Source organism: Grammomys surdaster, unplaced genomic scaffold, assembly GCF_004785775.1.
Source record: "Grammomys surdaster isolate TR1022 unplaced genomic scaffold, NIH_TR_1.0 125977, whole genome shotgun sequence".
Classification (NCBI taxonomy): Eukaryota; Metazoa; Chordata; class Mammalia; order Rodentia; family Muridae; genus Grammomys; species Grammomys surdaster.
The window spans coordinates 2,071,718-2,092,237 of NW_021620793.1; the positions used below are offsets into that span (position 1 = coordinate 2,071,718).

The 20,520-nt window shown below is 52.0% G+C and overlaps 2 protein-coding genes across 2 annotated transcripts; one reads left to right on the forward strand and one right to left on the reverse strand.

Moving 5' to 3' along the window:
• The first annotated feature begins 5,813 nt into the window (after positions 1-5,813).
• On the forward strand, positions 5,814-9,257 carry Hspb7 (heat shock protein family B (small) member 7). The gene is made up of 3 exons (XM_028754027.1): positions 5,814-6,041; positions 6,489-6,637; positions 7,890-9,257. Exons 1-3 carry the CDS (start codon positions 5,849-5,851, stop codon positions 8,067-8,069), a joined length of 522 nt encoding a protein of 173 aa, XP_028609860.1. The 5' UTR covers positions 5,814-5,848; the 3' UTR covers positions 8,070-9,257.
• A 7,699-nt stretch (positions 9,258-16,956) lies between these two features.
• Srarp (steroid receptor associated and regulated protein) lies at positions 16,957-19,976 on the reverse strand. The gene is made up of 2 exons (XM_028753945.1): positions 19,907-19,976; positions 16,957-17,387 (listed from the first exon to the last, which is right to left on the reverse strand). Exons 1-2 carry the CDS (start codon positions 19,974-19,976, stop codon positions 16,957-16,959), a joined length of 501 nt encoding a protein of 166 aa, XP_028609778.1.
• Between the last annotated feature and the right edge of the window lie 544 nt (positions 19,977-20,520).

Here is a 20,520-nt window from a genome sequence, read left to right on the forward strand (position 1 = left end):
TCCTCCAACACAGTTTCTTTGTTTGTAACTCCTGTACACCTGGACAGGTGTGCCCTCCGCCAATCAACCCCATCCCCTCCCCTGCCCTCCCCTCCTGGGGTTAAGGAAGCCATTTAGAATGTCCTTGAGAAACTGGCCAGAACTCACTGACTGACCAGGAAGCTGCTGAGGAGTCAGGAGGGGCGGGTTGTACTACACTAGAAAGCTAGGCAGACTACGGAGCATGCGCCAATGCCGCAGGTCCCTGGGGACTCCTGGGGTCTGAGCTGCTGAACATGCAGGATAGTGACAGTCCTCTACTGTGGCTGAGCCTCAGGGTCTAGACTCTCAGCTGGACATGGAAAGGGGTTCCACAGTAGGAGAGGAGAGGGAGGGTTCAACAGAAGGCATCTGGGTACGGAATAATGGGGTCACCATGGCTGGCTCACCCACAATGCTCAGAACTGCCCCAAAGGAAGATGGCCCATTATCTTGTTTCAAAGGGACAGAATCTCAGAACTGGAAGGCTTCTTGTCCAAGATCACAGAGGCTAGCTGGAGTGGTGACATGTACCCAATATCACTGCCACTCAGACCCCAGATGCTGAGGGCCAGAGCCAGGACTCCCACCTTGGTTTACCAGACATCAGATTGTGCACACTGTTCTCTGAACTTTCATTGACAGTCTCATCTTGTTCAAGGTTGGAGAGGAAGACAAACGTGGTGAATTGGAAGGGCTAGAGGCCACCAGGGTCTGGCAAGGAAATGAACTTTTCACCTAGCCTTTAAATCTCAGAAAACTGTCCCTCAATGCCCAGCTTCCTAGGAGCTGTGGCTCTGGCTAAACCCTGTGAGGAAATGTCATGGGAGAAGACAAAGAAAAGTGTGTGTGTAAAACATGTGTGTGCATGTGTATGAGTATGTATGTGTGTAGATATGTGTGTGCCTATCTGTGTGTGCATGTATGTTTGTATGTGTGCATTTGTGCATGTGTGTAAACGTGTGTGCATGTGTATGAAAATATGCATGTACCTATGTGTGCGTGTCCATGTATATGTTTATGTGTGTGTGCATTCGTGTGTGTGTGCGTGTGCGTGTGTGTATGTGTGTGTGTGACATGCATGTGTGATCATTGGAAGCACTATTCTACCATTCAGTACAGCCTCCACATGCTTGTGAGTTGGCGTAATGACACCACTTTCTGGAAACTTGGTAGCTCAGAGACAAGTCGTCTCTTACTGATGGTCACACAGCAGGGGCTGAGCTCAGGCCCAGTCTGTCTTCTGTCCCATCTCCAAGCTCCCAAGGCTTTAGCAGAGCCATGGCCACAATATAAAGAGTGTGTGCCCAGCACCGCTTTTAGACGATATGGGGGCTGGCGATGCAGCTTGGCTAACAGAGTGCCTCCTCAGCGTGTGTAAACCCCTGAGCGTGGTTCCTAACACTGTGTAAGTTCAGTGTGGTGGCCCGTGCCCAAAGCCCCAGTTCTAGGAAGGTAGAGGCAGGAGGATTAGAAGTTGATGCTCATCTTCCATTACAGAGCAAACTGGAGTGAAACCTGGGCTACATGAGACCCTGTGTCAAGGAGGAGGAGGAGGAAGAAGAGGAGGAGGAGGAGGAGGACAGTGGTGGTGCATGCCTTTAACCCCAGTACTTGGGAGGCAGAGGCAGGCAGATTTCTGAGTTCAAGGCCAGCCTGGTCTACAGAGCAAGTTCCAGGAAAGCCAGGGCTACACAGAGAAACCCTGTCTCAAAAAACCAAAAAGAAAAAAAAAAAAGAAGAAGAGGAGGAGGAAGAAGAAGAGGAAAATTTTGGGAAAGGATAACTTCCCCTCTCCCCCTGCACCTGTCAAAGCTGCCACTCTGAACATCATGGTCCTCCAGTGACTGGTTAAAATTCAAGACTGCCTCTAACCCCAGTCATTTCAAAATAGGAGCAGGTATGTTTTCCACGGTGTAGGAGGGGGTGGGAGCCTGTTGTTCTGCACAGCCAGGGCCACCCTCCCCTTACCCACCTGTCAACAGGTGGTTAGCTGTTCTGTTGACAGCCCAAACATGTCTCTGGTGTTGGGTGGCTAGCTGGCATTAGCTGGCCACATGTCCACACCCCACTGTGAGCACCAGGAAGCTGAGACAGAGTTGTCAGGGCAACATCCTCTCAAATGCACTAACCCTCCCTGCCATTCCCTTACCCCAAGAAAGTCTTTCTCCTATGCTTAAGTTCCCGGAGCCACAGAGGCAGCCATCAGGCTAGAACAGCTCTGAGGCCAGAGCAGATCTGCCACCAACTCGTTCCTCCCTCAGGTCCTCAGCCACTTCTGTCCCGAGGGTCTTGGCCTGCCTGCCCTTCATTCTCCTAAGTCTCCCAGGCCTAAATATCATCCAGGAGGTGTTCTGTAACCGGATTACTAACTGCCCTTCAGGCTGAAGGCAAAGAATTTCTAGTCCTCAGAACCCATATCAGAAGCATTTTATTTATTTATTTATTTATTTATTTATTTATAATTAAATCACCAAGTTTATTTTGGACTGGAGAGATGGCTCAGCAGTTAAGAGTACTTGTTCTTGCAGAGGACCCCTGTTCGATTTCCAGTCCCCACATGGATAATTTACAACCATCCATAACTCCAGTTCCAGGGGATCCAATATCATCTTCTGGCTTCCATGAGCACACAGCATGCATGTGGTACCCAAGTATACATGCAGACAAAACACTCACTCATAAAAAATTAAAAAGGAATAAATCTAATAAAAATGTTTAAGTGTTTATCTTTTTATTTTTAAACTTATATATTTCTGATGCAATTTCTTTTTTTTAAATATGCATTTATTTTATGTATGTGAGTAAACAGTCCCTGTCTTCAGACACAGCAGAAGAGGCCATCAGATCCCATTACAGATGGTTGTGAGCCCATGTGGTAGTTGGGAATTGAACTCAGGACCTTTGGAGGAGCAGTCAGTGTCCTTAACCACTGAGCCATCTCTCCAGCCCCCTTATTTTATTTTTAATTGTGTGCCTATGTGTGGGTGCATGAGTGTAGTGCCCACAGAAGTCAGGAGATGGAGTTACATGCCCCGGAACTGGAGTTATAGGTGGTTATGAGCCGCTATTGTGGGTGTTGAGAACCAAAGTCAGGTCCTCTGCAAAATCAGAATGCTGAGCTATCTCTCCAGCTCCCCAGATCAGAATCTTGGGGTACACCTGTGTTTGTAAAAAATGTGCCCAGAAAGGAAGATGTCCCAAATGTAAGAGGCTGAACCATCATCTGTTTTTGGATTTTGATTTGAAGTATGTATGTGTGTATTTATATTCATTTGTGTGTAAAAAATGCTTGCCTGCCTATAAGTCTGTGTACCACATGTGCCTGGTGCTTGTTGTGGAAGTCCAGAGGGCATCGGATCCCCTGGACCTGAAGCATTGTGAGCCACCATGTGGTTGCTGGGAATCGAACCCTGGTCCTCTGGAAGAGCAGCCAGTGCTCTTCCCTGCTGAGCCATCTCCCTGGCCCCTGAGGTTCTTGTTTTTGACAGTCTCATACTTGTGTTCTATGCACTGAGGTCACCTTCACCCCTCGCTGTAACCTTCTGTTGCCCCACCCCACGCCATCACTCCTTCCTGCTAACACACACACACACACACACACACACATGCTCTTATACAAAGGTCTTTCTTTTCCCCAGGCCCCATGAAGACAGCCACAGCTACGTGGTCACACTTGCAAGGTCGTCATACACGCAGGTGACAGTACCCACCACCACACACCTCCCTCCCCATCCTCCCCTCCCCTCTCCCGTGATGTTCCTTGGGCTTTGGAGAGTCCATCTAGGGATATCATTTTTGTGTTTTCCAAACAGGGTCTCAGGAATAATGACCTCCAGCTTCCTACGAAGCCAAAGCTGACCTTGAACTCCTGATCCTCCCGGTGTATCAGACATGTCCCACCACACCCAACTCTGGACCAGATCAGATCCTCTCTGAAACTCCTCCCGTCTCTGTGATCTGACAGAGAAGCTTGCCTGGTGTCAGGAGAATGACCTTGATGACCTTCTGAGGTCCTGCCTGGCCACTGAAGCCAGCACTCAATATTTATGTGGATGACTCCTCAGGGGTGTGGGAAAGGAGGGGAACAGTGGGCGGGCGAGGGGGAGTACAGGGAGCTGACACCCAGCAGCAGTGACTCAGGCCCTCAGCACCATGACAGCGTGTCTGCTTTTAGCTGGTGGCTCTTGTTTCCCTGGCAGGCTTCTCCAGGGGGCCCCCCACCACCTGACCCCCTGCTTCTTTCTGTCTCACTTCAGTACTGGTGAGTCTCTTAAGTCTTGGCAGCCACACTTCAGCTGGGACAGGCAACACAGACTAAAGTGCCAGCAGGAGTCTGGGGGTGACCAAGCCCTCTAGCTCTGGCCATTACTCTGGCCCCGGGCCATGCCCTGCCCTGTTCTCACCTCACAAACCACCAGGGATGCGACTGGAGCCAGAGACTGGAAGCACAGTCCCCACACCTTCAGGAACTCGCAGGTTAATGGGAAGAGACAAATGAGCCTCCTCGGGGTTAGGGATGAGAGGAAACCACAGAGAGGTCTCAGAACTCACAGATTGTCACTCTGCCAGGTGCTGGGGGACTCTGGACAGAGGGAGCCCTGTGTGGGCTGGAGCGAACAGAGGTTTCCATGGGAGAGAGGTGGTTATATGGGAAGGTTAAGATTTGGAGGAGTGCACTCCAAAATTGCTTCATGAACTGAGAGCCGGTTCCCCTCCTGAGAGAGCCTCCCCTGGCTTCTGCCTCCTGCCCAGCCTCACAGAGTCTGGGCTTCTACCCATAGTCAATGGAAAGAAAGGAGATTCTTGGGCACAAGGGTCTGCCACATCTGGATGGAATCCCAGTCATTCCAACGTACTTAGACCCAGCCATTCCCTTCCAAGGAGGATGTATTTCCTGGTCTGGAAACTGGCCTGAAAGCTCCTTTCATTGAGCTGCGGCAGATCAAACAAGGCTCTGCTGGGAAGAGACAGCAATGACCAGAGACACCTGGAAGCCAGAGCTAAGGCACCTATCAGTGGTCTCCGTTACCTGGATGTAAAATCCTCTGACTAGGACCCTGGGCAGACATCAACTTTGAACCTGAAGTAGAGCGGACTGTTACCAACAACAGCCACTTAGACCTTTAAGGACAGTTATAGAATTATCTGCTCTTTCCCTGAAGCTGGCCCCAACCCCACCCCCCTCAGCCCCAACTCCAGCTGCCAGCTCTCTTGTATTCTGCCACTTATGGTCCTGAGAGTGGAGATGAGGTGAAGAATCACCTGTGACAGTTGACAAGGGTCACCCGAATGTTCTATCTCCCCTCCCTGGGCTTTCTCAGCCTTCCCTCAGAGATAGCTGAATCTGGAGCTCCACGGAGTCCCTCAGGGAGCCTGCATGTTTACACCCTCTCCTCAGGAGTCTAACACAAGAGGCACAGGCCCTGAGAGGCACAGAAAGGAGAGTAGGGTCCCAGGCTAGTGAGGGGATCAGCAAACCACAAAGTCCTGGGGGCAGGCACAGGGCAGGATCTACCCCCTGCTCTGGCAGGTACAGAGGCCCTTGGGGCTGGAGCTCTGGGCTTGGAGTGCCAGGCGGTGAGCTCAGCCCTCCTGTGTCGGGCTGTCAGCAGCGCCGTTTCTCCCAAGAAGATTTCCAGGCCCCTCTGGGCCATGAAGAGGCCTAAATTTAGCCAGCAGACAAGGGGCTGGCCTCGAGCCCAGGGACAGTTGGGCCTTATAAAGCGCTGGCAGTCAGGGGCCCCGGCACGCTTCCCTGGAGGCCTTCACCCACACATTTCTCCAGCCCAGCCCCTGCCCGCCTGGACAGGGCCCCTGCTGCCTGTGGATGAGCCATCGGACCTCCTCCGCCTTCAGAGCGGAGAGAAGCTTCCGTTCCTCCTCTTCCTCCTCCTCCTCTTCATCTTCGGCCTCCCGTGCCCTTCCAGCTCAGGACCCACCCATGGAGAAGGCCTTGGGCATGTTTTCAGACGATTTTGGCAGTTTCATGCTGCCCCACTCGGAGCCCCTGGCCTTCCCAGGCAAGTGCTGAGGCTCTGAGGGGTGGGGAGGGGCACAGGTGGGGGACATCTGCTCCAGGCCACCTACCTGCCAGGAATAGGTGCCACATGGGTTACAGCCACATGTGGCCACCAAGACAGAGGTGACTGTGATACAGGTGGGTCCCTTAGGGGTGAGATGTGACTCAAATGGTCCCATATGGCCAGTGTCCTAACAGGAGCCCTGAGAGGCTGATGCTGGGAACTGAGGGGTGGTGGCTCCTCAGAGCTTCCAGGTCTAGGTCAAATTGCCAGAGGGAGGACTTGCATGCATAGACACACATAGGCTTACCTCACATCATCCCTCAGGGGAGAGGTAGGCTATGAGGGTGAGAAGGGCTGTTGTCTGGGAGGGCTACTCATTTCCCTAGAAGAACAGAGACCCTAGGGGCCTGAGGGTCAGGCTTGCTCAGTGCCCAGCTTAAATAGCAGCCCTACCCACAGCCCGTCCCGGAGGACAAGGGAACATCAAGACCCTCGGGGATGCCTACGAGTTTACAGTGGACATGAGAGACTTCTCCCCTGAAGATATCATTGTCACCACCTCCAACAACCACATCGAGGTGCGGGCTGAGAAGGTGAGTCTGGCCCCTGGCCCACCCCAGGGTCCCCACTTTTGCTCCTGCACTCTGCCTGGTCTAGCCTGCTCTCTGGGTCCTACTTTTCACCTGTCTGTTTTTTAGACTTTGTACCCTGACTTATGTTCCTTCCCTGTCTGTACTCACCCAAAAGGCAAACTGTAGCCCTTTCCTGGTGGCCTCACAGACCAGGGACTGTTACAGGTCCCTCTCCAACCTAAGGTTCACAGAACTTGTCTTTGGGGACCATGCCTTGGCACCTGAGGACCCTCTAGGGATGGGCGAGGGTTCCTGAGATGTGGGCACAGAGAAACCTGAGGGACTGAGGAGACAAGGAGAGTGACCACGGTGGAGAGTGACCACAGTGGAGGAAGGACAGCTCCCTGACACAACGGAGAGGAGGTGGCAGTGACACACCCAACCTGGGCACCACGGTCCATTCCTACCACATCTCTCCCTCGCCTTCATCCCAGATCAAAATTGTGGGTCCTGTCTTGGCACCTCCATACTGGGCCCGAGATTGAGCAGAAAGCCCTGAGGCTGAGTCACATCCACCCTACACCTCCTGTACCTTCCTCAGAGGCTCAGGATACCTAGCTCATCAGAGAAGGCACGGCCGGCACAGACAGCGGCTACCCCGGTTGTGAAGTCCGTGCTGATGTTTACAGAATATTTACCAATGCCTTCTTGCCACCCCCAAGTCTGGCTAGCTCCCCTAAGGCAGGTTGGACACTGGGAAACCTGTGCCAGGGGTTCGAGGACTGAGCCACTGGCTGCACGTGCCAGTCCCACGTCCCAAGAGTGACTCAGCCAGCCGACTCCACTGGACACTATGTGCTAGCTGGGCTGCTTGCGGGGGAGGGTGGTGGCCCTGGTGGTGGACACTCAGGGTGCCTGGGGATCCAGAGAGTACAGCTGTGTCATCTCCCCACTATGGCTCAAGAGTCCCAGACTTCCAGTCACTACTGTGGAAGCTCAACCCTTATTGAGCCCCACCCAGCCCCACCCAATACCCAGCATCCCTTGGGACCCCTAGAATGCCCCTGAACCCCTCTACACAGCCCTTGGTTCCTAGCCATCCCAATACCCCTAGACAGATCTTTCATACCTGATAGCTGAACCCCTCATCACACAGTGGGGTGACCGAGGACAGAGAGCGATAAAGAGACTCACACTTGATTTGGGTGTCACCAGGACTGAGGGTGGGGCTAGGGCTGGGGCAGCCATTCCTGACCTGTCATCTGTCCCCCAGCTGGCAGCTGATGGCACAGTCATGAACACCTTTGCTCACAAGTGCCAACTACCAGAGGATGTGGACCCTACATCGGTGACTTCGGCCCTGCGAGAGGACGGCAGCCTCACCATCCGGGCGCGGCGTCACCCCCACACAGAACATGTCCAGCAGACCTTCCGGACGGAGATAAAAATCTGAGGGTCTCCCCACCCCTGGCCTCCCCCCCATCTCCTCCCCCACTGGCCTGCTGGTGAGGTCACCATGACTCCTGACAATGGCTCCTGAGAACATCTCAGCCTAGGCCCCAGTCACTCCACGTACTCTTTGGCCCCAGGTGGGTCACCCCCGCCCCAAACTAGGGCCCTCCTCTCCACCCAAGGCAGTGCAGGGACCCACTTACCCTCACCCAGATAGACCCTCCCTATTTCTTAGTTCACAATAGAGGGGCTGAGGTACCGACCTGGGGAGCAAGACAGGAACAGTCTGTAACACAGAGTGGTGCATGAATGGCATTTCTTCAGGGCAAGGGACCAGGGGTCCTGGCAAGTGTACTATGAAAGGCTGGCCACCAAGCACTGCTTCTGGCCTAGGCAGACTGCCTCAGGGAAGCCAGAGAGATAGCCATGACTGTCACCTCCCTTGTAACTTTCAAAGCCTCAAACCCAGGGCTCCCTGTCACCCTGAGCCTCTAACAGCTACGTGTACCAGGCAAGGACGCCTGTACCTAGACAGGATTTATTAAATGAAGTTTCTATCTCTAATTGCTGGTGTGTGAGGCCAGAGCCCCAGGCTCCTCTCTGCAGAGAAGGTCCTCTGTGGAAGGAAGAGGAAGAGCCAGGACTTGTACACACACATACACACGCCATTGTCCTGACCCTGAAATACTCATCCCCACTGGTTGGAGCCTAATTCAAAGCATTCTAGAATCACACTTAGCGTCTCTGTTTCCATCAACGGAGACGTGGCCTCTCTAAGCCAGTTGGATGCCCAGGTTTGTCTCTGAAGCCAGCGCTGCCTCAGCCCTCTCTCAGCCTCTCACCTCTGGGTCCTGGGGAGACTCTTCCCCCCTTCCACCTCTCCTGAGTCACGTGCCCTGCTTCACCCTAACTGCAGACAGTGGCCACAGGATGAGCCCCAAACAAGATCCCTTCTGGCCCCCAAATCCAGGGCTAAAACCTTTGTCAGCCTTAACCCTGGGGAACCTGGGCTCTGACTCAGTCTCCACGTGTAAAATGAGGTGCAAAAGAGGGGAAGCTCACTTTTAGTTGGGGGTCCCTGGGGCCTCTGGCTCCTGAAGTCTTGGGACCCTCCTAATAGGGAGGGGGAGGGGTTCGTGGGAGTCTAGTCTATAACCTGTACACAATAAAAGGACACTATGACAGACTTGTGGAGACCCCACCTGAAGATCTACCTGGGAGGAGGGGCAGAGAGGGTGGGGAGGGAAGCTTGAGCTGGGGAAGGAAGCTTGGGGGGGGGGGTTCCGTGGAGGGGGCAGCCTGTTCTCCTCCGAGCCACTGGCAGAAATCCAGGCGTTATTCTTCAGAAATGCTTAATACACCCAGTCTCCAGGCGGCCTGCCCTTCCCTTTGGATTCGTTTAGTTCAAGAGGAATGTCTGAGCTGGACTCACCCAGCACTGTGTTCTGCGCTGTCACAAGCCAAGGGTTACAACGTCGGCTTTCTCCTGAGTGAGGCCTCCGAGGCCCAGAGAAGCTAAGTGATTGGCTCAAGCTCACACAGATCCGAAGATACAGCCAATTGGAATCAGGGGGTAGGGCCGCTGCAGGGTGAGGTGCTGGATGGTTGTAAGCATGGCGTGTTCTAGGGGGAGGGGGTCCCCTCGCTCCTTACATCCCCCACCCCACCCCCAGGAGCTACTGAAATCAGAGTGTCAGGCTGCTCCCCAGAGCAGCTCCGTTGGCGGCCGCGGTCGGAACAGGGAGGGAAGGTGGGGGCACAGTATTTCCAGCTTCGTGAGTCACGGATTCCGCTGGGCTATTTGCAGCCCCAACACTCATCAGCGCGGGGCTGGGGCGGGGGGCGGGGCTGACAACCTTCCCCACTCGACCCCCGCCCGAGGTCAGGTTCACCTTGGCGAGAAGACCACGTTAGCCTGAGATCCAGCGCTGGAAGGGGTACTGCCCCAGAGGTTGGAGGGGTGGGGTCGTGTCACCTATCCCAGGTCCTAGTAGGCTAGGCTGCTCCATAGGTCCCAGCCACTGCACAGGTTCCTGCCGCTGGAAACCAGGTTCTTCTGGTCTCAGGGAGCCCTGGGCTGTCACTCCAGCCAAGGTGACCCTGCTGACTGGGAGGGCGGGGATACGGGGACGGCCATCCAAGAGTCAGCTCCGCCTGCTGGGGCACCAGGATTGGCCCACCCTTTGTAGACTAAATATAGGCCTGGCTGCAGGTCCTGCACCCCGCCCCCACTGTTGAAGCTTAATTCTGAGAGCCCCATTCCTTGAGTGCCCAGTATGAGCCAGGCAGCCCGGCGATCCGGAGAGAAAGAGTGTATTATCGTTCACAAGGATAGACGCGGAGGTTCAGAGGGGTCACGTAAATGATCTAAAGTCTTCCAGCTTGGAAGTGCCATCGCTGCGACTTGAATTCTTGCCTGAGGCTCAGGAAAACTCTCTGCTGGTCTGGGCCCACGTCCTCCCCTCTCCCCCAGACATGGTAGCCCTTACTTCTTCAGAATACAGAGGGAAGGGGGATTCCTATGTCTTGTAACCTTGGGGGAAGACCTGTATATCAGCCAGGAGAAGTTGAAAGGATGGATCCCTTGGAGGATTATGGAGATGCCAAGCCAGGTGCTCCCCCAGGCACCAGGGGATAAAAGAACCAAAGGTCAAAGACTCCCTCCTACAAGCCATCCTAGAGTTTAGTCTCAGAAGCAGAGTCCTGGCTGGGTGTAGCTTGGTAGAGTGCCCATCTTGTAAGTTCTGGGTGTGGGGGTGCATGTCTGAAATCTCAGCTCCATGGGACCCCACTACAGGAGAATCAGAAGTCCAAAGTTGTCCTTGGCTACACAGTTTGAGGCTTGGACTATATTAGAACCTCTCTAACATACATACATACATACACACACACACACACACACACACACACAGCAGAGTCCCAGGCCTGATGCCTGTACTTCCTGCAATCTGCCTTCAGCAGAGTTTCAGCCATGTAGATAGCACATGCCTGGTGCTGGGAAGCCGATCTGTCCATTTGCCTGGCCAGCCTAGGTCTTGTGGATCCAGTCCAAACTTATATGATAATGAAGCCCAGGCTCATTATCAGAGAGGGATAGGGCCTCACTCAGAGTCACACAGGAACAGCATTCCCATAGTTCAGTCAGAAGTGTGCACTAAAGATGTCCAAACTCCAACCCTTAGTCCACACCGGCATCCCCTTCTGTGTGCGCTCCACTTGCTCCCCAGTCTACTGCTCTGGCACCGAAAAGATCAAAGGAGCCTCAGTAAAGAGGGGAGGGAGGGTCCCTCCGTCCCTCCTCAGTCCCAGAAGTCCACCTAGGAACAAATCTTGACTCTATGGCCTCTAAGCAGTGTGTCATTGAGCAAGTGGCTTATGCTCTCTGTACTTTGTAATGGCTGCAGCCACATGTAACCACACTGTCCCTAGGCCATCAGGACTTGTCTTGGGCTGATCCTTCCCACCAGGGAAAAGCAATTGAGGGTGGGGCAGTGTTGTACTTCCTGGACCCCCTCTGAGAAGAAACATGAACCTGAGGGACAAAAATCACAGAGAAGAAAAGCTGGGCCTTTCTGAGTCAGAACTCAGCCAAACCTCCTGGCGGATCACCGGTACTGCACTGGGGTCAGGGATGCTAAGGAAACCATCTCACCGAAGGGGTCATTATTCCGCCTGTCTCTTTAGTGTGGCTTAACGTGAGACCAACTTCCTAAGTGCACTGGCTAGGTTTATGTCAGCGTGACACAAGCTACTAGCCTCATTTTGGAGACGAGAACTTCAATGGAGAAAACGCCCCATCTTATTGGGCAGGGTCATCCCTGGGCACTATAAGAAATCAGACTGAGCAAGCCAGTATTGGCGCACCTCCAAGGCCTACGCTGACTTCCTCAGATGACGGGACTATAAAGCTGTAGGATGAAATAAAGTTCTCCTCTCCAAGACACTTTTGGTTATAGTGCTTGTTTTGTTTTGCTTTTTGTTTATCCAGACAGCGTTTCTCTGTCTAGCCCTGGCTGTCCTGGAACCTGTTTTGTAGATCAGGCTGGCTCCAAACTCACAGAGATTCTTCTGCCTCTGCCTCTCAAGTGTTGGGAATAAAGGTGTGCACCACCACCGCCCAGCAGTTATGGTGTTTTATAACAATATAAACCCCAACTAAGGCAAAACTTGGCACTGTGTCCGCTGTGGTGAATCTGAGTCTGTGTTTTTGGGAGGATTGTGGTGGCATCTGAAGTTTGGGCTGGGAGAGCCACAGAATGCTCAGCACACAGTGGGCTGTTCTGTGAGAGCCTTGAAGATGCTGAGAGTACTGCAGAGATGAATGACGGGCACCTGGCTTGTGACATTTCAGAGGGAAGTTTTGCGAATCCCTTAATGACCCTATCAGGGCTATTGGATATCTTGAATTAAGAACCGCTGAAATGCTGGGTGTGTTGACGCACACCTTAAATCCCAGCACTTAGGAGGCAGACACAGAGGGATCTCTGTGAGTTCCAGAATAGCCAGGGCTACATAGTGAGACTCTGTCTCAAAACAAATGACTATTTGAAACCTTTGCTTTGCTGGCACAATTAACTCTGGTCAGCTGGGGCTGAAGAAATCAGCTGTAATTTAGGTGAGACCGGCATCATTGAGATGAAATCTTCTGGGTCAGCATCCAGAACCTGCTGTCCAGGAGGGACCAAAGGTCTACGTCTCTACGTTGGGTTGGCGGCCAAACGTTGTAATGTGTACGCGTATCCCACGAGTCATAGGTTTTGAAGGCATGGAGGGATCATGGAGAGCAGCTGAGGCTTGGCACTGTGCAACAGCACTGGGGTTCCTGAAGAGAGGTCCAGAAAAGCCACCGATGAAGGTGCAGCCTATTGCAGGAGAAGGCCCAGGGTTGAAGGGACTCCCAAGAAGGAGAGGCTTGGTACCATATAAAATTGGAGTCTCTGAAGAGATCCCAGGAGAGGCTATTGGTGAAGGTACTGCCAAGCTCTGGCAGTGACCGTGTGTGTGTGTGTGTGTGTGTGTGTGTGTGTGTGTGTGAATTGGAGTGTCCTGAGTGGCATGCCACCCACACAGCCCCTAGTCTGTACCTGCAGGGACAGCTGTCTGTACTGAGAACAAGAACAGTGCCTGAGCCTTGAACCGAGTGGCTAGATTCAGAAAAGTCACCGAGCTTGGCATCCACACTCTTTATTCCATACTGGAGCCAACAGAGTGAAGGCTTTGCGTTTGGAAAACAGTCCAGCTGGTGATAGGGCGACACCTGCTGGTCAGAGGGAGATGTGCAGCCCCAGGCGTCTCCCCAAGGACCCCCCTCTCAGTTCTTACCAGCTTGCTTACCTATTTACTTACTTACTTTATTTATTCTTGCTCTTACTCAGCTCTCATCCTCTTACTGAAGGATGCCCAACAGGATAGGGCAGAGCATACCCCGCTATCCCAGTGGACGTGAGTCTTTTTTGTTTGTTTGTTTTTTTCGAGACAGGGTTTCTCTGTGTAGCCCTGGATGTCCTGGAACTCACTCGGTAGACCAGGCTGACCTCGAACTCAGAAATCCGCCTGCCTCTGCCTCCCAAGTGCTGGGATTAAAGGCGTGCGCCACCACCGCCCGGCCGGATGTGAGTCTTTTATATTACACTGTCACTCCAAAGTATCTTTCCTTGTCCTGAGCTAACAGCCAGCCCCTCGGCTTCCTCCCTCCTGTGCCTGTTCTGTAGTCAAGAGGGCCAGTATTCTATAGTCTTTTTTCAGTTTTTTTTTTTTTTTTTTTGAGATAGGATTTCTCTGTGTAGCTCTCACTGTCCTGGAACTCACCCTGTAGACCAGGCTGTCTTCAAACCCACAGATCCGCCTGTCTCTGACTCCCAAGTGCTGGGATTAAAGGTGAGTGCCAGTAAGAGACATTCTTTAAATGATGATGATGTGTGTGTGTTGGTGTATGTGTCTGTGCGCTTGTGCACGTACACACACGTTGGTCTTTAGTATACTAGGTAAGTATTCTACCACCAGGCTGTATGCAGCCCCCAGTGGAAGCATACTGTGTACCCATTTCACAGAGTAGAGAATGAAAGCCATAGGAAGCTAAGAAAGACCCTTGAGGTCTCACACAGTCTGACGTGAGATTACCTTCTAGTTGGGGAAGCAGGCAATAAGTGCTCAGATAATGAAGAGAACAGAGAGGTGGAGGAGCCTGATCACACCAAGCCTGGTAGGTCACAGTAGGCATCTGGGCTCTGTTGATAGAACTTCCCAGCACTTGGGAGGCAGAGGCAAGTGGATCTCTGAGTTCAAAACCAGCTTGGGCCGGGCAGTGGTGGCCCACGCCTTTAATCCCAGCACTTGGGAGGCAGAGGCAGAGGCAGAGGCAGAGGCAGAGGCAGAGGCAGAGGCAGAGGGAGAGGCAGAGGCAGAGGCAGAGGCAGGTGCAGGTGGATTTCTGAGTTCGAGGCCAGCCTGGTCTACAGAGTGAGTTCCAGGACAGCCAGGGCTACACAGAGAAACCCTGTCTCGAAAAACAAAAAACAAAAAACAAAAAAACAAAACAAAACACCCAGCTTGGTCTACAGATCAAGTTCCAGGGCAACCAGGACAACAGAGAAACCCTGTCTTGAAAAACTTAAAAAAAAGTTTCCTCATCCTGGGGATATGAATACTGTCATTTCCCTCCAGTACAGTAAACACTCAGTATATACAATTCTCTGCCATATGCACTCTAATTCCAGTACTTGAGAGGCAGAGGCAGGTGGCTCTCTGGGAGTTAAAGGCCAGCCTGGTCTACAGAGTAAGTTCCAGGACACAGAGAAACCCTGACTCCAAAAAAACAAAACAAAACCAACAAAAAAGTCCTAGCCGAGCGTGCCGACATGCGGAATAGTCCTAGCGCTCAGGAGGTGGCGACAGAATCGTCCAAGAAAAAGACCAGTCTGGCTTATGTCATGAATGTGGGCCAGCCAGGGCTAAGTAGAACTATCCTATCCCCCATAAACACTCTAAATAAATAAATAGTATGGTCCTAAAACAAACTAGTAAACACTATAGTAGTTTTGATTCCTTCTATTCCACCTGTCTCCAGGTTGCTTAGGAGGAGAACAAGCTCGTTTTGTCCTGTACCCCTAGGGGGCAGTGTTAGCCTGCTGTCCTCACCACCTCCACCTATGCCTTTCTTTCCCTCCGCTTCTTATTTGAGATACCCCACGCTAAGCACAAACTTCCTAGGTAGCCAAGGATGACCTTGTATTTCTGACCCTCTTATATTTTCCTCCAGAGTGCTGGGGTTTCGAGTATGGCCATGCAAGCTCTCCACTAACGGAACTGCATGCCGAGGCCACCTTTCCTTCTTCATCCTTTCTTTTTTGTTTGTTTGTTTGTTTTTCGAGACAGGGTTTCTCTGTGTAGCCCTGGCTGTCCTGGAACTCACTCTGTAGACCAGGCTGGCCTCGAACTCAGAAATGTGCCTGCCTCTGCCTCCCAAGTGCTGGGATTAAAGGTGTGCGCCACCACCACCCGGCTTCATCCTTTCTTAAAACAGGGTCAACCTTGCTGACTGAGAGGTCCCTATGTAGCCCAGGATGACTTTGAACCTGGTGGTCCTGCTTCTGCCTTCAAATGCTGGGATGATAGGCATATATCACCATGCCCAGCACGATGCTGCACTGCCTTTCTGCATAACAGACTCTTGTGTTAGCCCAGCTCAGATTCACTATGTACCTGACTATGATTCTGCCCCATCTCCCGAGTGCTGATATTATAGGTGTATGCCAGCTTCTTTGGTACTGGTGACTAAACTCAGTGCTTCCTTATGTACCAAGCAGTCTAACAACCGAGCTACCCCCAAGCTCACTCTCCCTCCTTTGAGGACGGAGTCTAGCTGAGCCTAGTACTTCCCTCTTCTTACCCATATCCTTCCAGTCACCTCCAGGAGCCCACCTGAGCCAAGGTGACAGCAACTAATATGCTGGCCCAAACTATCACACTAGGGACACCCCCAAGCCCTCACTGGCTTGCTCTGGAATATCTGGGGGGAGGGGAGCTGGGGGGGGAGGTAAGAGAAGATTCCACGAGAAGGAGAAAGTTCCCCAGAGCTGGCTCTTTCTGTTTTTCAGATCATATTGTGTTACCATTGGACCTGAAAGACCAAGTTCTCAGCACAAGGGAGATTTATTTGCCCCAAAGGGACTGAGGTTAGAGACTAAGAGACAAAGACAGGTGACAGAAGATGAGGGAGAGGGAGGAGGGTCATTTGCCTTTGTCTCCCACGTCCACCCACTGGGGACAAAGGTCTGCCTCTGGATAGAGAGGAGACCATTGAGGCACTTAGGAAAATGGAGGTTTATAAAGGTACACGGGGAAACCCCATGTTAGGATGAGGTGTTTAGTTTTAATTGGGCGTGTTAATTAGGTGAGTCAAAAGGGGCTTTTGATTCCTGGACTTCAATATTTTGATACCTGGACCTCGGTAGTCAGCCTCAAGAGGAGGAAGTGGCCAAATAAGGGTGCTAGCTTTAGGGATGGAGTCTAGGTTTATAGCAAGGTGGAGGGAATGGGAGAGAAAGGCCAACTCACTTCACTTACAACCGCTCAAAATCATCGTTTTTATTTATTTGGTCGCCTGTTCAACCCTTCTCCCCTTCCAAGCCTCAAGAAAACCATGATGGCGACAGCAGGGGGGGGGGTCGGGGGTCGGGGGTGGCGTTGGCAGCAGTAGGGCCCAGGACAAGGTGCTTGGTTGGTATCATGCCTGAGAACTTGGCAAAGGAGGAGGAAGAGGACAGAGGCTCTTATGTCCCTCGGTGCATCTAGTGCGTCTTCTTGGCTTCAGGCTCCAAAGACTCCCACATTCTCAGCCCCCTCTTCCCCCCACCCCCCTGCCCCCACCCCAGACAGATCCTATCAAACTATTCTCCCTTCCCGCAGATACAGGACAGGGCCTTCAGTGAGTGCTTGATCTTCTCCCGAGTTGAATGCTTTTCAGTAGCTGCAGCCTTCACGGAGCTCCCCTTGACTCTGGGATCACTCGGCGAACCGGGTAGGCTGCTGGCAGGGAGGGGATCTGGAGCCCCGAGTCCTCTGTAGGGTGGCAAGGTATCCTCGGCTCTATCAAGGGGTCTGCGATTGAGAGAAACGTCCTGAGTCCCAGGCAGCGTGTTTTTTCCACAGAACATAACAAATGTCTTCATGGGCGGGGCGGCACATCCCTGGCTGGTTCTTGATGCTTGGGGTGGCACCGTGGGTGTTGCCAGGGAGACTTGTTTCCCAGTCGCACAGTCAATAACAAAAGTGACATGTGCTGTTGGGACGGCCTTGTGAGCACAGGCTGGCTGCATACCTGAAAGGAAAGGGCCCGAAGTTGGGTTAGCACGACCAGCTAAGCGTGTATGGGAGCACACATGTGAATGTCAGAGGACAACTCCTGAAGTCTGTTCTCTCCTTCCTTCCTGTGGGTCTTAGGGGATTGAACTCAGGTCCTCAGACTTTGTAGCAAGTGCCCTTACCCACTGGTTAGCTCCAAGTTTTTTTGATTTGTTTTGTTTTGCTTTTGGTTTGGTTTTTCGAGACAGGGTTTCTCTGTGTAGCCCTGGCTGTCCTGGAACTCACTCTGTAGACCAGGCTGGCCTCAAACTCAGAAATCCTCCTGCCTCTGCCTCCCAAGTGCTGGGATTAAAGGCGTGCACCACCATCGCCCGGCTCCAAGTTTAAACCTTCTCTTCCACTCCCAGGGAGCTGACACTTAGCCTATGGGTGTGTCTGGGCTTTATCTAGCTTATAAACTGTCCAGGGAGTATGCTTACATTATAGTCAGGGCTGGGGGTGGGGAGATGGCTCAGTGGTTAAGAGCACTGACTGCTCTTCCAAAGATTGTGAGTTCAATTCCCAGCAGCCACATGGCCTACAACCATCTGTAATGGGATCTGATGCAGTCTTCTGGTGAGTCTGAAGACATAAAGACAGCTACAGTGTACTTATATACATAAAATAAATTAATTAATTTACCCAAAAAAAGTATCATGGTGCTGGGTGGTGGTGGCACACACCTTTGCAGGCAAATCTCTGTGAGTTCAAGGCCAGCCTAATCTATGAGTTCCAAGACAGCCAGGCTACACAGAGAAATGCCTGTCTTGGAGGAAAAAAAGAATATGGTGGAGAGGGGGTGGAGAGATGGAGGTCCTGGGTTCAGTTCCCAGCACCCACATGGTGGTTCATAACCATCTTAACATTGTTTCCAGGAAATACATAGACACCAGGCATGTACATGGTACATATACATAGATGTAGGTAAAATATATCTATATAAAATAAAATGAATAAAGCTAAAGTGTTTTTAATTTTAAAAAGTAGTGCTAGGTAGTGATGGCACACACATTTAATCTCAGCACTCGGGAGGCAGAGGCAGGCAGAGTTCTGAGTTCGAGGCCAGCCTGGTCTACAGAGTGAGTTCCAGGACAGCCAGGGCTATATGGAGAAATCCTGTCTCAAAGAAAAAAAAAGTTAAGTAGAAATGATTGAGTTAGATGCTACGCTAGCCCATACATGTGCACACACACATACACACACACAACTGGTCTAGTCTAATGTTCTGTCATGCAGGCTTGTGGACCATACCATAAATAAACAAGGTCTAGATCCAAGAGGGAAGCTGGAGGAACTTAGACAGAGGAGGAAAACGAGGTTCAGTTAGCGTGGGTGCTGGTGGCCTTTTGGGAGCCCCACAGAATCCTCACCACCGCCTACAATAAATATACTGACATCCCGAGGTAGTCTGCCTGGGAATCCCTGCTTTAACTGTTCTTCCATGCTGCTCGCAGCTCTGAGCTCAGCACAGGGCAGAAGCACACAAAAATGAAGTTAAATGAATTTATTCATGAAGAAACACTCAGAGCAGCACTGTCTACATCTAAAGCCTGTGGTTTGTATTTGTGTATTACTCATTTGCTGGGGAGACAGGCTCTCCTGTGTAGCCTGGCTCTCTTAGAGCACACTCCATAGACTAGACAGACTGACTTTGAACTCCTGGCGATCCTCTTGCCTCTTCCTCCCCAGTTCTGGGGTTACAAATGTGTGCCATCATGTTTGGCCAAAGCATGATGGGGCTTCAGATCTGTCAGGTGTGGGTTTGTAATCCCAGTTGGGAAGACGAGTCGGGAAGAATACCGTTTTGAGACCAGGCTAAACTAAACACAAGTGGCACCTTTAATCCCAGCACTGGGGGTGGTGTGTGTGTTGGGGGGGGGAGGTAGAGAGGCAGGTGGATCTCTGAGTTCAAGGCCAACCCTGGTCTACAGAGCATGTTCCAGGACAGTTAGGGCTACTCAAGGAGACCCTGTCTCAAAAAACCAAAAGAAGAAGAGGAGGAAGAGGAAGAAGAAAAGAAGAAGAGAAGCCACCACAGCCATGTGTCACGTGCACCCCCACCTCACCCCACCACTGCCTAGAGTTTCTCTGTGTAGCCCTGGCTGTTCTGGAACTCAATCTGTAGACCAGGCTGGACACAAGCACAGAAATCTACCTCCCTCTGTCTCCTGGGTCCTGGGTCTAATGGTGTGTGCCGCCATAGTACACAAAACACTCCCCAACACACACACACTGCATTAATTTAAACAACAACAAAAAGCAAATGATATCCCATATCTAGTTATCTAGTTATGCAAATGATATCCCATATCGCTTCCTTACCTGGTCTTAATTTTTCCGCAGCTCAGAGGACTCTATGCTCTGGTTTGCTGGTTAATACACTGACTATGGGAAGCCACTGGCAGCAGCCATAAACTCAGCCATCAGCCCCCTACCGGCTCACTGCCCCTCAGCTGGTCTTTTCCTCAGCATGGAGATGCCACTCCCCCATCTTACCAGAGCTCGTCTCCACACTAGAATTCTTAAAGCTGGCTCTCCAGTTCCTGGGGTCCTTTGAGGAAGCCATGCTCTCCCGTGCCGGTCTGACACTGTCCTTCGATGCAGCTTCCAGAATATGTAAGAGCCGTCCTACCCTGGAGCCAAACCCTTCGTAGTCATCAGGACCCTGGGGAACTTCTGGCCCTTGGGCAGTGCTTTGATCTGAAAGGTTATAACAACAGGTTGTTGGGTGTGGGGGGAGAGGCTTCCTAAGAGGCAAATAATATCTTTTCCTGGTGCGGCTCCTTCCAGACTTGAGATAGCTCTTTGGAAGCTTCTCAGCCAGTCCTCTGTGCCCTTCTCCCAGCTGTGAGCAGGCCCAAGACCTTATTTACCACAATAGACCAAATAATGGGACTTAGGTGGAACTAGCCACCTTGGCTGCATGTCAATAGACACCTAGGTGGAGTCACCCACCTTGGCTGCACCTAAATTCTGCTATAGGAACTTGAAAGAAGAACTGCCCCTGGGCTTGCCTTGAGACATCTCCGGCTGTGACCCATGACCAAGAACGGATTATCCCACCCAACTCTGCCGGCTGAAACTAGGAAGGGTTTGGGCGGAGTCTTTCC